We start from the raw sequence: 14,293 nt of genomic DNA on the forward strand, positions 1-14,293 counted from the left end.
CTCAGAGCTAAAGAATTATTAATGGAAATTCTTTTTTTTTTTTTCTTTTCCAGGCAACAAAATTTTAATTTACCTGTAACCGTTTACTAGACTAAGTGTAGATGATTCACGTTTTCTAGGCAATACCACCATGGATAAAAACAAATTTTGGGGGCTTCCCTGGTGGCGCACTGGTTGAGAGTCCGCCTGCCAATGCAGGGGACACTGGTTCGTGCCCCGGTCCGGGAAGATCCCACATTCCACGGAGCAACTAAGCCTGGGGGTCACAACTACTGAGCCTGCATGCCTAGAGTCTGTGCTCCGCAACAAGAGAAGCCACCGCAATGAGAAGCCCATGCACCGCATTGAAGAGCAGCCCCCGCTCGCTGCAACTAGAGAAAGCCTGCACACGGCAATGAAGACCCAACACAGCCAAAAATATTTAATGAAGAAAGGTAGGAAGGAAGGAAGAAAGAAAGAAAGGAAGAAAGAAAGAACGAACTGCAGTCATCTAATGTATGTCATCTTTCACCTCAATGACTTGGGAAAAAAATTACCTTCTTATTTTGGGATTATATTCAATGTAAAAAAAGTTGCAAAGATATTACAGAGAATTCTCATACCCCTCATACATTTTCCCCCAATATTAACATCTTACATACTACAGTAGATGTCAAAACTAAGAGATTAACATTTGTATATTACTATGAACTCCAGACTTTCTTTGGATTTCATCCATTTTTTTCTTTAATGGCCCTTTCCTCTTCCAAGATCCAATCCAGTATTTCACATCACATTTGGGCCCTAAAGTCTTTGATCCTAGTCTTAACCAGTTGGTCTACCAGCTCTTTTAATCGCATACCCTCACTGGTTAAAAAAATTTTGAGGAAGTCCTCCCTAATATAATTATTTATCATATACTGTACTAGTGTATGATGTACATGACAAACTATAACTATACAGAAAATCAGAAATGTTAAAAAGGTGAGATTAAAAATCAGACACACAACATTTAAAAATATCTTGTTATTCGTGATGGCTTCCTACTACAGTTAGTTAAAATCTGAAATCATGATGTAGTCAGAGCAAATGTTTTTTTGCAAAAGTGATTCAGATTCTTTTTCAATTTTTTTTCTCTTATAGGTTATTACAAGATATTAACCACTGATTCTTAACCACTGTGCCACCAGGGAAGTCCCCACTGCAGTTCCTTAAAATGAACAATGAATGTGAATAAAGACTTGGGGAGCATCAGTGGGGAAAAAAGTCTTTAGGGCTAGAAGGCACGTGAAAGCCAGACCTTATGATGATGAAGGAAGAGCTGAGTCTCCAACTCATCCCATTCTTGGCCAAAATGGAAGTGTGGTCTCCATCTAAGTTAAAGTCAAGACATAAGTTGGCAGAGAGGTGAAGGTGGCCCACAGCCGGAAGGGAACAAAAGAACATGCCTGGATACTTCTTTTCCAAGCTCACGGATGTAGGCCGGTGTTCCCTATACACATCCCATTTCCTTTCATACACACCCATCTGCAAGACATCTGTTTTCCCCATAAAATGCCATCCTGAAACCTCTATAAACAAGGAAGAGGGAGGCCCTGAGGTCACCAGATTTCACCAACTGTCCCCACTCCAAAGCAGTGTGAATTACAGTCTTATGGAAATGGCATTCTCTGCCTCCATACTGGATCTGGTAAAAATTTCACAACCTCAGATCCCAAATCCCTGCAGTTCCCTCTGCTGCAAAGCCCCCTCCCAACTCCCACCTGTTTGTTTGGCTAACAGTTCAACTTTGAATACTTATTTATTTATGTATTTTGGCTTTGCCAGGTCTGAGTTGTGGCATGCAGGACCTTTCAGTTGCAGCATGAGGGCTTCTTAGTTGCAGCATGCGGGATGTAGTTCCCTGACCAGGGATTGAACCTGGGCCCCCTTCATTGGGATTGCCGAGTCTTACCCGCTGAACTACCAGGGAAGTCCCTAACAGTTCAACTTTGAAGCTGACCTTCCCCAAAACTGGGTTTGGCACCCCCGTGAGCCCCTAAAACACCCATTTCTCACTCCTAACACAGTATCGAAAGCACCTGTTTATTGTGTATCCCCCAGGCTAGACTTAAACTCCTTGAGAGTAAGGAATGTCTTTTTCATCGTTTCAGCATGAAACCATCAGAGCCCAAGGCCTGACACAGTCACAGTAAGATTTGTTCAATAGGTATGCCAAAAATCAGGGCCGGGTCCATCACCTTTGCTGGGGAAAGATTTTGGAAAAGTGGAACTCTTCCACATTCCACCTCTTAGGAGGGCAACAGGGCAGAATCTGTCAAAATTTAAAGTGCAAAGTCCCTGGGACCCAGAAGAAATATTAACACAGGTGTATAACAATGTCAAGTTCAAAAGAGGTCCAAAGCTTTTTCTGTTTGTTTATTTTGGCAGTGCCTGGCGGCATGCGTGATCTTACTTCCCCCACCAGGGATCGAACCCATGCCCCCTGCAGTGGAAGCTCAGAGTCCTAACCACTGGACCGCCAGGGGAGTCCCTAAAACTTTTCTTATAATAGAGAAAAGGGGGGAACAATTGGTGGTATTATTTATTTATGTATTTAATTTATTTTTGGCTGCATTGGGTCTTCATTGCTGCCTGAGTGCTTTCTCTAGTTGCTGCGAGTGGGGGCTACTCTTCGTTGCAGTGCATGGGCTTCTCATTGTGGTGACTTCTCTTGTTGCGGAGCACAGGCTCTAGGTGTGCAGGCTTCAGTACTTGTGGCACGCGGGCTCTAGAGCACAGGCTCACTAGTTGTGGCACACAGACTTAGTTGCTCCGTGGCATGTGGGATCTTCCCTGACCAGGGCGCGAACCGGTGTCCCCTGCATTGGCAGGAGGATTCTTAACCACTGCGTCACCAGGGAAGCCCAGTGGTATTTTAAAATATGACCACAAATTCCATGACACTCCCTCCAAAAGGTGAGCCTAATTCCCCACACCTGGCGTGTACTCAGGACTTGTTTCTAATATAGAGAAAAAGGCAGACGTGATGAGGTGTGCTTTCTGACCCTACATCATGAAGCCACCGCAGCCTCCTCCAGAATCTCTTGGATTGCTTACTCTGGGGGAAGCCCTTTGCACACGCTGAGGTGCTCCATGCAGTGAGTGCCTGAAGCCTTCTGGGAAAAGCCACTGAGGACACCATCTTGGAAGGGAACCTTCAGCCCCCATAGAGCCCTCAGATGACTGCAGCCCCTGCAAATGTATTTTTTCCTGGGGTATCTAGATGGCAACTTCAAGTGAGATCCTGAGCCAGAACCATCTGGCTATGCTGCTTCCAAATTCCTGACCCACAGAAACTTGGAGATAATAAATGTGTATTGTTTTCAGCCACTAAGTTTTGGGGTAATTTGATATGCAATAGATAATTAATACATAACCTAACTTAAGAAGGTATGCCTATATTCAAATGGAACTATGTAGCCACACATGCAAAATCGATACCTAATTATAATGCAGATCCTTCAGAGGCACTGAAAAAGGTGATGTCAATCATCCTACGTTGTGACACTGTGGAAAGCTGTCCACAGTATTTTGCTAAATGGGGAAAAAAGCAAGGGGCAGAAGAGTTTGTAATAGTTTTCAGTGTGATCCTACTTTTGGAAGAAACAAAGTCTTATCTGTGCTTCTGCAGAGGAAACAGTGGCAAGGGGCCTTCTTTAATTCATTTCAGGTTGTTTGGTTTTCTTCTAAGAATGCTTTACTCTTGAGATTCTTTTTTTTTTTTTAAACAAAGGAAGAAAATGATTAAGTGAAAGAACTAAGATAGCAGTCAGTGCCTATCCCTGGCATTAGCCCTAATTCCTCTGATTCAATAAACCTCCCTTTTTGTCGGCTCTTGGTGGCTTTGGTCATTCCAATGGGGGTTGACAAGGCCAGAGACCTCTGGAGGCCCTCGAACATTTCACTCAGCCTTGAACCCAATCCTGAGCCTGGGTTGAGGGCTATGGGGGTCAGGGGCTCTGGGACCCAGTTTGAAAACCACCTTCCTGGAGAAATGGGACACCATATGCTGTACTTTATCACTCTCCCCTGGCTTCCTTTGGTAAACAGTTCCACTACCCAGATGAGTGTATTACATTTATACAAGAGGGAGGAAACCTTTTACTGCAGCCACAGAATGCCAGGAAAAGGTAAGATGATGGTGGATGACTTTCCATGGCCTGATTCCAGCTGTCAAGGAATGTTCTGCATTTTTAGGACTTTTGGAGAACCTTGCAAAAAGATCATCTTTCACTGCCCTGGAGTCTACGGAGCACAATGAAACTAACGTTTGGGTTGCTTTTCCTTGTAAAAGTTATTCTTTAAAAAACAGCTACTTACTTATTTATTTATGTGTACATGTGTGTATATGTATGTATTTGAGTTCTCAAATATGCATGCACGGATGGAGAAACTTGATTTGGCATTTCTGGTAAAGGGATCCAAGGGAGAATAATGTATCCCTTCATCCATTTCTACTTTGCTGGTTCACCCAGCACTTTTGTGTAGACTCCCTGAGAGGCAGTGTAGTGAGGTGCTCAGACGGACAGGCTTGGGTGTAAATGGCTTTCTGGGAACTTTCTGGGATGTGAGAAATTCTCTAGATCCTAATGAGAGGTGGTTACATAGAAGTAAATGTTTATCACAACTCATTGAACTCTTTACTTATCTGTCCATTTTATAGTATGTCAATTATACCTCAATTTCAAAATGGAAACTCTAAGTCTTCAAAGATCATGTCCAAGGTTCCTGCCAGAGGTTAGGAAACCAGTCAGGTGAGATTAGGAGGGCCACAAGGAGGCTACAGGTGATAAAGATAGAAATACAAAGAGTGTTGACAAGCATCAACAGAACTTGGTAACTGAACTACAAGGAGGCCAGGCTGGAGGTGGCCCCAGTGGAGCCCATTCATTCAAGAGAAGTGAATGAGCTGAGCTTTGGAATCTACTGCTATCAGAACAGACTGATAAACACATTGCCCAGCTACTGAGCCAAACAGGATATCTCCCTCAGAGTTGCCTCTACAATACACCCCACACCCCACTGACTCACAACCGAACTGTGATCATGCCTGAAAAAGGAAATGACTCACTTCTAGATCCTGGCACACAGGGTGAGCAGAAACCAATCGGAATTCCAACACTCTCAGAAAAAAGTAAAAAAGGAAGTTCAGGCAAGGGGCATTCTCAGTGAGGATCCCGGAGGAGGACCTTCTGTCATCCCCTCTCCCAACCAGGCGATTGCAGTTTCGATTGCCACTACTAATCCACTTTGCACAAGGAATCATCTTACACACAAAATGTGCTCCTGGAAAGGTTAGAACTATTAAAACATCTTAAGGCCCTTTAAAGAACAATAACCCCGTTCCCTGGATAACAAGCCTTCCCCTGGCAACAGTTAATCAAATATTTGCTTGTCATAGACGGCTGAAGACCCCACCAACAGGAAGACCCCAATACTACCTATTTCTATCTGAACAGCTGGCCAACAGCTCCAGACAGTGTTTAAATGAAAAGTGAATGGATTTCACCATTACAGGGAACGGTCAGCTGGGAAATAAATCCCATAGCCTTGCTCATGGGGATGGGAATGAGGAACAGTGAGCACCAAGGGACAGCACATCAGATGGGTGTCTCCACAGCAGGCAACACAGTCCTGAACAATGGGTCAGAACTAGGCCTGTTTCAAACGCCACAGCCCAAAGAAATCACACCTCTTTCTTGTTTTCTCCCTGTTCCAGAAGCAAGATTTGGGTTTTCTACGTCAGTTTCATTTGAATTTCAGCAAAAGCAAACCAGAGCTCCCAATCCCTTATCTCCTCATGCTGGAGATGCCTAAAATTACATAAGCACTGCACCCTCCCTTAGGAAAAAAAACAAAAAACAAAAAAACTAAACTCTAGCCCTTAGACCTCTCCTGTCACGAATGACAAGTCAGGAACAACATAATTGAAACACAAAAGGGGAATACACATTTCTGCTTTTTCTCCAGCACACAAATGAGGTGGTAAACGCTTTCGATGTTTTCCTTCCTGTTACTGAAGACAGTGGTTGTGCAGAGAAATGAAAATAATACATGGAATCATTTTCTTGAGAAAGAAATGGCGGGACCTAACAGACTCCGCGGAAAACAAACGAGACATCCTTTTACCAGTGCTCTTTTCCACACCAGGTGTCGCCAAGGTATTTTCCCCAAGGGTGATCTCGATGGTAGATTTTGTTGCCTTTGGGGAGGGGTAGCCTGTTTCTATCACTGTTCACAGCTGGCTACTTCCACAGTGTCTTAGCAACACATGGTCTCTTTCCTGACAGCGGGGCAGAGTATGGATGCTGTTAATGTACTTAAAGTGGAACATGAAAGGCCATCCAAGCTCTGAGCAAAAAAGGCATCTAGAATTGGGTCTTATCAGGGGAGGAACCCTACAGATAAGAGCAGGAATACTGTGGAAAGACAGAATGAGGCACATATTTCTCTTAAAGATTTGCAGTCTCAAAAACACTCTCCCTATCTTTTGCCAGTGTTGCCCGGGAAGAAAAGTATGCTTGGCAATGATCAATGAACAACCCTGGAGCCTGCTGCCAAAGCAGACACAACTCTTAGAGGGACCACTCTACTTTCTGAGTTCGGATGTGTCCTTGGCATATTTGAGGCTCCACACACAGCTGTTAACTGATTTTGATCTGGCTAAGGGAAAGCATGCAGTTAAGATCCCAATTACTTCCATTCCCAAAGGAAACAGACAAGAAATTCCCTCCCCCTCGGGGCAAACTGGAGTAGTCAGGGCTGCTACAAATGTACATGGTTGTGTTAACACCAGAGAAGATACTTAGTAGCTGCCAGCTCTCGGGAGCCTGGGAAACACACCAGACGATCAGCCTCCTTGAGACCCAAAATACACCAGATCCTTCGCCACCCAGTGAAAGAGGAAACTGAAGCACGCAACACAGCTTGCTCAAGACTTCACTGCCATCGTTTCCTCTTAGGAAAGGAGTGGATCGCGTGTGAAACACAGGCTAATCAAGCGTCTCTTGACCAAGCCACGCTCCCTTTGCTTCACACAACTGAATGGCCGAATTATTACAGAAATCCTCTGCCATGTGCAACCTCCCTTCCTCTCCTCCCAGAGGAAACTGATGGGTCACAGGTACTGATTCCAAGAGTTCAAAGCCACCTCCCTGCCAATAAAAAGGAAAAGCTTCCTGCATCCTGTTAATCAGACAATCCCAATCCTTTTCTAGGCCCAGCTGGTCGTAAGTAGGAAAAGGACCATTTCTCTATTTTCCAGAGCGAGGTCAAATGCCTCTGGGAGCCAGCAGACAACTCAGGATGGAGCCTCAACTAGCCTCTTAACCAAATCTAAATTTCAAACCCTCTAAAACGAAATGCTGTCATGTGGGCAGCACAGCTGAACCCATTCAGCGCCTCTGAACAAACAAGGCAACCCGAGGGCCATGAGGGTGGCCTGGGGGGCACGTCTGCGAACATGTCCCGGGCGGGGTGGGTGAGGGCGGCCCCCGAGGACAAAGCGGGGACGAAGGCCTCGCCACAGATAGAGGGGAAAACTGAGGCGTTCGCCGAGGGGGCCGAGGCGCTCCGCGGGCGCCTCGGCCACGCTAGCAGAGCTTCTCCAGGGGCCCGGGACGTGACGCCTCCTTTGTGACAGAAGCTGGGACCAACCTGAGGAATCTCCTTGGACGTCCTCACCGAGAACGAGGTGCGCCGCTAGTCTTGAGCCAGCCCCGCCCGGCGCCGCGCGCGCCTCCGCAGCCACCACTTCCCATTGGCCAAGGGGAGTGGCTCGAGGCTCGCCTGTTCCAATGGCGCCCTATGGGAGCTCGGGGGCGGGGCTGAAGGCGGTGGCCTTGGGAGGAAGTGTGGTGCGGGGTCCGCGCTGGACGCGTTCCTCTCAGTTCCGGGAGCCAGCAGCGCCCTTGAGCCGCACAAAGCCAACTTGCCCGCCGCCGCAACCTCTGAGGGTGAACCGGCGCAGGGGCGCGCCCGCAGACTACCCTGAGCGTGCAGCCAGGGACCAGGCTGAGCAGCCGGGTTTCGGGTCACTCTCACCCCTAGAATAACTCTGGGAGGGGGTCCCTCCCCCCATTGGTGGAGACCCGCGTACCCGGCTCTAAGACAAGAGGGTCTGCAATCGGGTGGAGACTTGTGGGGAAAGCCGCATCCCGCATTCCCCTGACTCCGCAGACCCCTCAGACCCTCCCAACCCTCGCGCTCCCCTTAGTGCTCCCTGCAGCCATTTGGGAAGGATTTCGTGCCATTTGCCCACAAGTCTTCCAAGGGTGGAATGATTTTTCGTTCTCTTCCCCTGCAAACAAAAATTACCAAGAGGCTCTCCTAGTTCGCAGGCTCACCCCCACCCCGCGCGGGCTTCTGGAGCCAGCCTTACCTGCACCCGCAGTCGCAGCGATGAGCAGGGCGACGGCCCAGCGCAGCCCGCAGCCCGCAAGCCTCATGTTCCCAGCCTCTGCCTGTCACGCCCCGGACCGGGCTGCTGTCCGCTGTGTCCACTCTGGAAACCCGGGCTTCGCGCGGCCCTGACGCGACTGCACGCGGGGCCCCAGTCATTTGCAGCATTTCAATGTGAGGTTTCCCGTAGAGGGAGGAGTTTGCAGTGGGGTGATTTTCAAACATCTTCACCTCACTGCGAGAGGAGGAGTTTCGAGAGGAGGAGTTTGGAACGGCCGATGTGACATGGGCTCCTTAACCCGTGAAGCCCTGACTCGGATTCCAGTCCTTTCCAAAGCCGCTTCGGGACAGGCTGCCGGATGTGTCCCATTTGGGTAGCCCCTGAAGAGAGGAGCCGCCGCCACGCCCACCCCCAAATGGAAATGCGCGTCTCCTGAAGGATCTCCCTTACATTTCACTCCACTTTTAATTGTTACGTTCTCTTTGGTGCCCAAAGGAGATTAGCAACCACCTGTCCTTCCAAATCGTCTAATTGGCCAATTGACATCTCCCCTCTGACTCAAAAGGAAAAAAACTAGAGATGCTGGAAACTACACCCCCCTACCTCTGTCTCTCCTTGCCTTTTCCTTTGTACGAATTGTTTATAGATTTTAACTGTTTCGTCATATACAGTCTTAGAGGGTTCTTCCAAATCACCCCATAAACAGTTATTAATGAGGCATTTAAATAAAATCGTCACGAAAGTACAGCCAAAGACTGATTTTGTTTTGTGGAATCCAGCACTTGGATGAATTATGAGCAAAAACATCTCTAAAATCAATTGACCCAATACCTGGGATCTGGACATAAATATTGATTTATCCTTTAAGGAGAAGGAGTTGAATCAACAGAGAGGCCCAAAGCCTCTCCCCAAAGCAAAATGAAAACAAAATAGAGCTTTCAGAACTGAACCCGATTGCCTAAACCACAGAGGGCTGATGGAGAACAGCTTTCAAGAATCAGGGTGTCTCTTTGGAGATTCATGAACTTCCCAGAGGCCCCTGGCCAGAAAGCCTCCCGTAAGGGGTTTGGTAGTTTTGGAGGGTTCCCTCAGGAATGAGCAGAGTTCTCTGAGGTTTTACAAACTGAGCTTGGCAAGGCATACTTACCTCTCAGCAGGCTTACAGGAAACCCAGGAAAGAAGGCAGAAAAGAGGCAGAGAGGAAACAGAAAGAAAAACAGTGACTTAATCCAGGGGAAGAAATTTATAGACAGTGTTTGGCAGTAAAGAGCCCCAGCTTCTGAATCAGACAGACCTTGGGTGAGTCACTCAGTTTTGTTTTGTTTTTTAACATTTATTTATTTAGTCTGTGAAGGGTCTTAGTTGTGTCATGCTGGATCTTCATTGGAGCATGTGGAGATCTTTAGTTGTGGCATGCATACAGAATCTAGTTTCCTGCAGGGATCAAACCTGGGCCCCCTGCATTGGGAGCGCGGAGTCTCACCCACTGGACCACCAAGGAAGTCCCGAGTCATTTAGCTTTGCCAATTAAAAAATGGGAGATAGGGACTTCCCTGGTGGCTCAGTGGTTGAGTCCACCTGCCAATGAGGGGACATGGGTTTGATCCCTAGTCAGGGAAGCTCCCACATGCTGCAGAGCAGTTAAGCACTGCTGAGCCTGCATGCCACAACTACTGAAGCCTGCGCGCCTAGAGCCCTCTCTCCGAAATAAGAGAAGCCACCGCAGTGAGAAGCCCACGCACCGCAACGAAGAGTAGCCCCCGCTCGCCGCAACTAGAGAAAGCCCACACAGCAAGAAGACCCAACGCAGCCAAAAATAAATAAATTTTTAAAAAAATAAATAAAAATTAAAAATGGGAGATAAAATAAATATGGGAGAGAAAGTAATGCCACTTCCCTTACTTGGCAGGTTCAGTATCAGGGTCAAAATGAGATCCTGAGCAAACACCTGGAGAAATTTACAAGGGCAGGTAAGTTCTGGGAGTTGCAACATTTATGAATGTGTCACCATCCAATTCCAATTCCTTACACCATATGCTCCTTTTTTATTTATTTATTTATCTTTTAAAGTCAGGAGCCCTAGGTGTGATTTCACTTCAGAAAAATTGCAAGACCTCACTGGCTCAGTTTCTGTTGTGAGCCCGTGCTCACAGAAAGAGAAAGCCCGCGCGAAGTAATGAAGACCCAACACAGCCATAAATAAATAAATAAATAATTTTTTAAAAATGTCTAAATAAATACATAAATAAACGTGATTGGAGCCATGCTTGCTTGGCACATAATAGACACAGTGTATGGGTTCCCTGTTTTGTTTGGCTGTCTTTGCAACTACATCTCTTTTTTTTCCCCCCTCTCTCTTTTCTTTAGGGAACACTTTTGTTGACTTGAAAAAAAATGCACAACGTGAGAGCTGCAAGTTAAGTTTTATTTGGGGCAAAATGAGGACTGCAGCCCGGGAGACAGCGTTTCAGATAGCTCTGAGAAACTGCTCCGAGGAGGTGAGGGGGGAGCCAGGTTGTATAGAAGTTTTGTAACAAAGGGCAGGTAGTCTGAACATAAAAAGATTATTGTTAATTAAAGAAAACCAGATATCTCAAGTTAAGGAATTTAGCGCTTTTCTCTGTATGGGAAGATGTAAAAGTCTGGGCTCACTGGACCCATTCCTTTGATATGCACCTCAGCTATCTGGGGCCAGTATCCTGTATTTTCACATCCTGAATTTCCTCAGGGCTCACCATCTCCCGAGTGGTTGCAGTCTGTTCGCTGCTAGATGGCAGGTATTCTTTTCAGCCCTGAGTTTCCTCAGGGCTCACCGGGTCACATTGGAGGGCTGCAATCATTGATGACTGTGACACTCTTTGTCTATTGATATGACAGGAAATATTCTGTTTACAAATATTCCATTCCATTTATAAATATTCCATTTATCACTTTCTTTCTCATAGGAACTTGAAAACAATCTTTCCATGGAATCCACTTCATCTGAAAATTCCTAGACTTGCAAAGTCATTCTAATCCAGGGCAGGCATTTTCCTCATTCTAATTAACGGACAGCCTTCTTTGTCTTATTTTACACCTCTCGAATTCACCAGGAGACTCAGACCAGAATAGGTCTCTGAACAAAGGGGTCTGCTTTTGACCAAGGTGAGCCTTCGTAGCTGTCGTCTGGCCTTTGACCCAGAAGTCAGCAGACAGAGGGTGAGTAACTGCAGGTGCCTTGGTACCTTCCAGTAGGTACAATTAGAGACTTGCCTTGACTCGGTAGCCATCAATTATCTCCACAAAAACGCCTATAAGCCATATGAGGGCAGAGACAATGGTTTATATATCCAGCACCCTGTGGTAGTAAGGGTTAAATAAATAAATGAAAATTAGAGGTGTTTTTTTTTTTGCCACACTACGTGGCTTGTGGGATCTTAGTTCCCTGACCAGGGATCGAACCTGCCACTCCCGCAGTGGAAGCGCAGAGTCTTAACCACTGGACTGCCAGGGAAGCCCAAGAGATATTATTGCTGGCGTGGCTGCAACAACATTAGAGATGCCCTGCTTCTGAATTCCACTATTGTTGGGATTTTGATAATTCAGAACTCAAATTTGTTCTGGGCTGCCGGTCCTTCCTTTCAAGCAGAACACCAGACTTGAAGGCAAACCTGTATTGAGAACATGGAGAAAGCCCCAAGTCTGTAGTTGGGGAGATTCAAAATTGAGGAAGACACCACCTCATCCTCAAGGACTCCGGGAGAGAGAACACGGCAGGATGTGTATATAAACATGGGCCCATGCAGTGCCAGATGAAGACTGCAGAGGCTACTTCTGGAATGAGATGTGGAAGGCTACTAGAGAAAAAGTATATTTTCATTTAGCTTGAATTGGTGAAACATTTCTCTGGTTAGGAAAATGTAAAAAGACTTTTTCCTAAGATCAGGAACAAGAAAATGATGCTTGCTTTCAACCCTTTTATTCAACATAGTATTGGAAGTTCTAGCTAGTGTAATTAGGCAATTAAAAGAAAATAAAAGGCGTCCAAATAAGAAAGGAAGAAGTAGGGCTTCCCTGGTGGCCCAGTGGTTGAGAATCTGCCTGCTAATGCAGGGGACATGGGTTCGAGCCCTGGTCTGGGAGGATCCCACATGCCGCGGAGCAACTAGGCCCATGAGCCACAACTACTGAGCCTGCGCGTCTGGAGCCTGTTCTCCGCAACAAGAGAGGCCGCGATAGTGAGAGGCCCGCGCACCGCGATGAAGAGTGGCCCTCACTTGCCACAACTAGAGAAAGCCCTCGCACAGAAATGAAGACCCAACACAGAAAATTAATTAATTAATTAACTCCTACCCCCAACATCTAAAAAAAGGAAAGGAAGAAGTAGAGAAAAAGTAAAAGTTTTATTTTTTATAAATTTATTTATTTTATTTATTTATTTTTGGCCACGTTGGGTCTTTGTTGCTGCGTGCGGGCTTCTCATCGTGGTGGCTTATCTTGTTATGGAGCACGGGCTCTAGGTGCACAGGCTTCAGCAGTTGTGGCTCACAGGCTCTAGAGTGCAGGCTCAGTAGTTGTGGCACACAGGCTTAGCTGCTCTGCAGCGTGTGGGGTCTTCCCGGACCAGGGCTCGAACCCGTGTCCCCTGCATTGGCAGGCAGATTCTTAACCACTGTGCCACCAGGGAAGCCCTGGCCAAATTATTTTTTACAAGGGTGCCAAGACCGTTCAGTGGAGAAAGGACAGTCTTTTCAACAAACGGTGTTGGAAAAACTGTAAAACCACATGCAAAATAATGATGCTTACTATTTTGCATACTAACTTTCACCATATACAAAAATTAACTCAAACTGGATCAAAGACTTAAAAGTAAGAGCTAAAATTATAAAACTTTTAGAAGAAAACATTGGGGTAAAACTTCATGACATTGAATTTGCCAGTGAGTTCTTGGCTGCGGCAGTAAAAGCATACAGAATAAAGGAAAAAACAAATAAGGTGGGACTTCATCAAAATCAAACACTAAAGTGCATCAAAGGACACTGTCAACAAGGTGAAAAGGCAGCCCGTGGAATGGGAGGAAATATTTGCACATCCTATATCTGGTGAGATTAATATTCAGAATATATAAAGAGCCCCTACACCTCAACAACAGCAAAACAAACAGCCCAGTTAAAAAACAAGCAAAGGACTTAAGTACACCTTTCCAAAGAAGATATAACAATGGCCAATAAGGGCCTGAAAAGACGTTCAACATCACTAATTATTAGAGAAATGCAAATCAAAATGACAATGAGGGCTTCTTTTAGAGGGCGCCTACATGCTTCCTCCTACAGATTGTCAACGAAAGGTGAGAAGGGGCAGGAAAATGACATTTGAGACGAGGCTCAGGGGAAGGAGATTTGCCAAGGGAGGCATTTTGGGAAGAGGGACCTGCATGTGCAAACACCTGTAAGTGTGTGGTGTGAAATTTCAGTGTGGCTGAGGTTTAGGAAGACATGGCTGGAGAGTTGCCAGGCTCAGATGATCAGGGCCCCATGTGCGCTCAAGGATTTGGAAGAGTTTAGAAGTCTCTGGCCATGTGGAAGAAAAGACTGGTGGGGAGTGAGGGTGGGAGCTGGGGAACCAGGGAGGTGCAGACCACACTGGTCCAGACCAGCGATGGCAGCGGTGGTGGACTAGGTAGGGGCCAAGGATGGAGAAGGGGTGGGTGGATTGAAGATACTTAGAAAGGAGGATGGTTGAGCTGGGGGACGGACTGGATGTAGGAGGCCGAGGGAAAGGGATGAGAGCTGAGTTAGATTTCTTGGGGCCACTGGAGCCACCTAAGAGGTGGGGACACAGAAGCGGAATCAGGTGTGGGAGGAACACGATGAGTTGGGCTTTGGGCACCTT

General features: G+C 46.5%; 1 protein-coding gene across 3 annotated transcripts in view; it reads right to left on the reverse strand.

Moving 5' to 3' along the window:
* The window catches only part of LDLR (low density lipoprotein receptor), a 35,870-nt gene extending 27,254 nt beyond the window's left edge, over positions 1-8,616 (reverse strand). Inside the window, exon 1 of one of the 3 annotated variants that reach the window (XM_033854269.2) lies at positions 8,402-8,616. In XM_033854269.2, coding sequence (XP_033710160.1) covers positions 8,402-8,468 — 67 coding nt within the window. In that variant the 5' untranslated portion in view covers positions 8,469-8,616. Of the gene's footprint in view, positions 1-7,677; positions 7,688-8,401 lie in introns of those variants that run through there. The other 2 variants (XM_033854268.2, XM_073801895.1) reach the window with 2 other exon arrangements.
* Positions 8,617-14,293: the final 5,677 nt, after the last annotated feature.

This window comes from Tursiops truncatus, chromosome 3 (genome assembly GCF_011762595.2).
Source record: "Tursiops truncatus isolate mTurTru1 chromosome 3, mTurTru1.mat.Y, whole genome shotgun sequence".
Lineage (NCBI taxonomy): Eukaryota > Metazoa > Chordata > Mammalia > Artiodactyla > Delphinidae > Tursiops > Tursiops truncatus.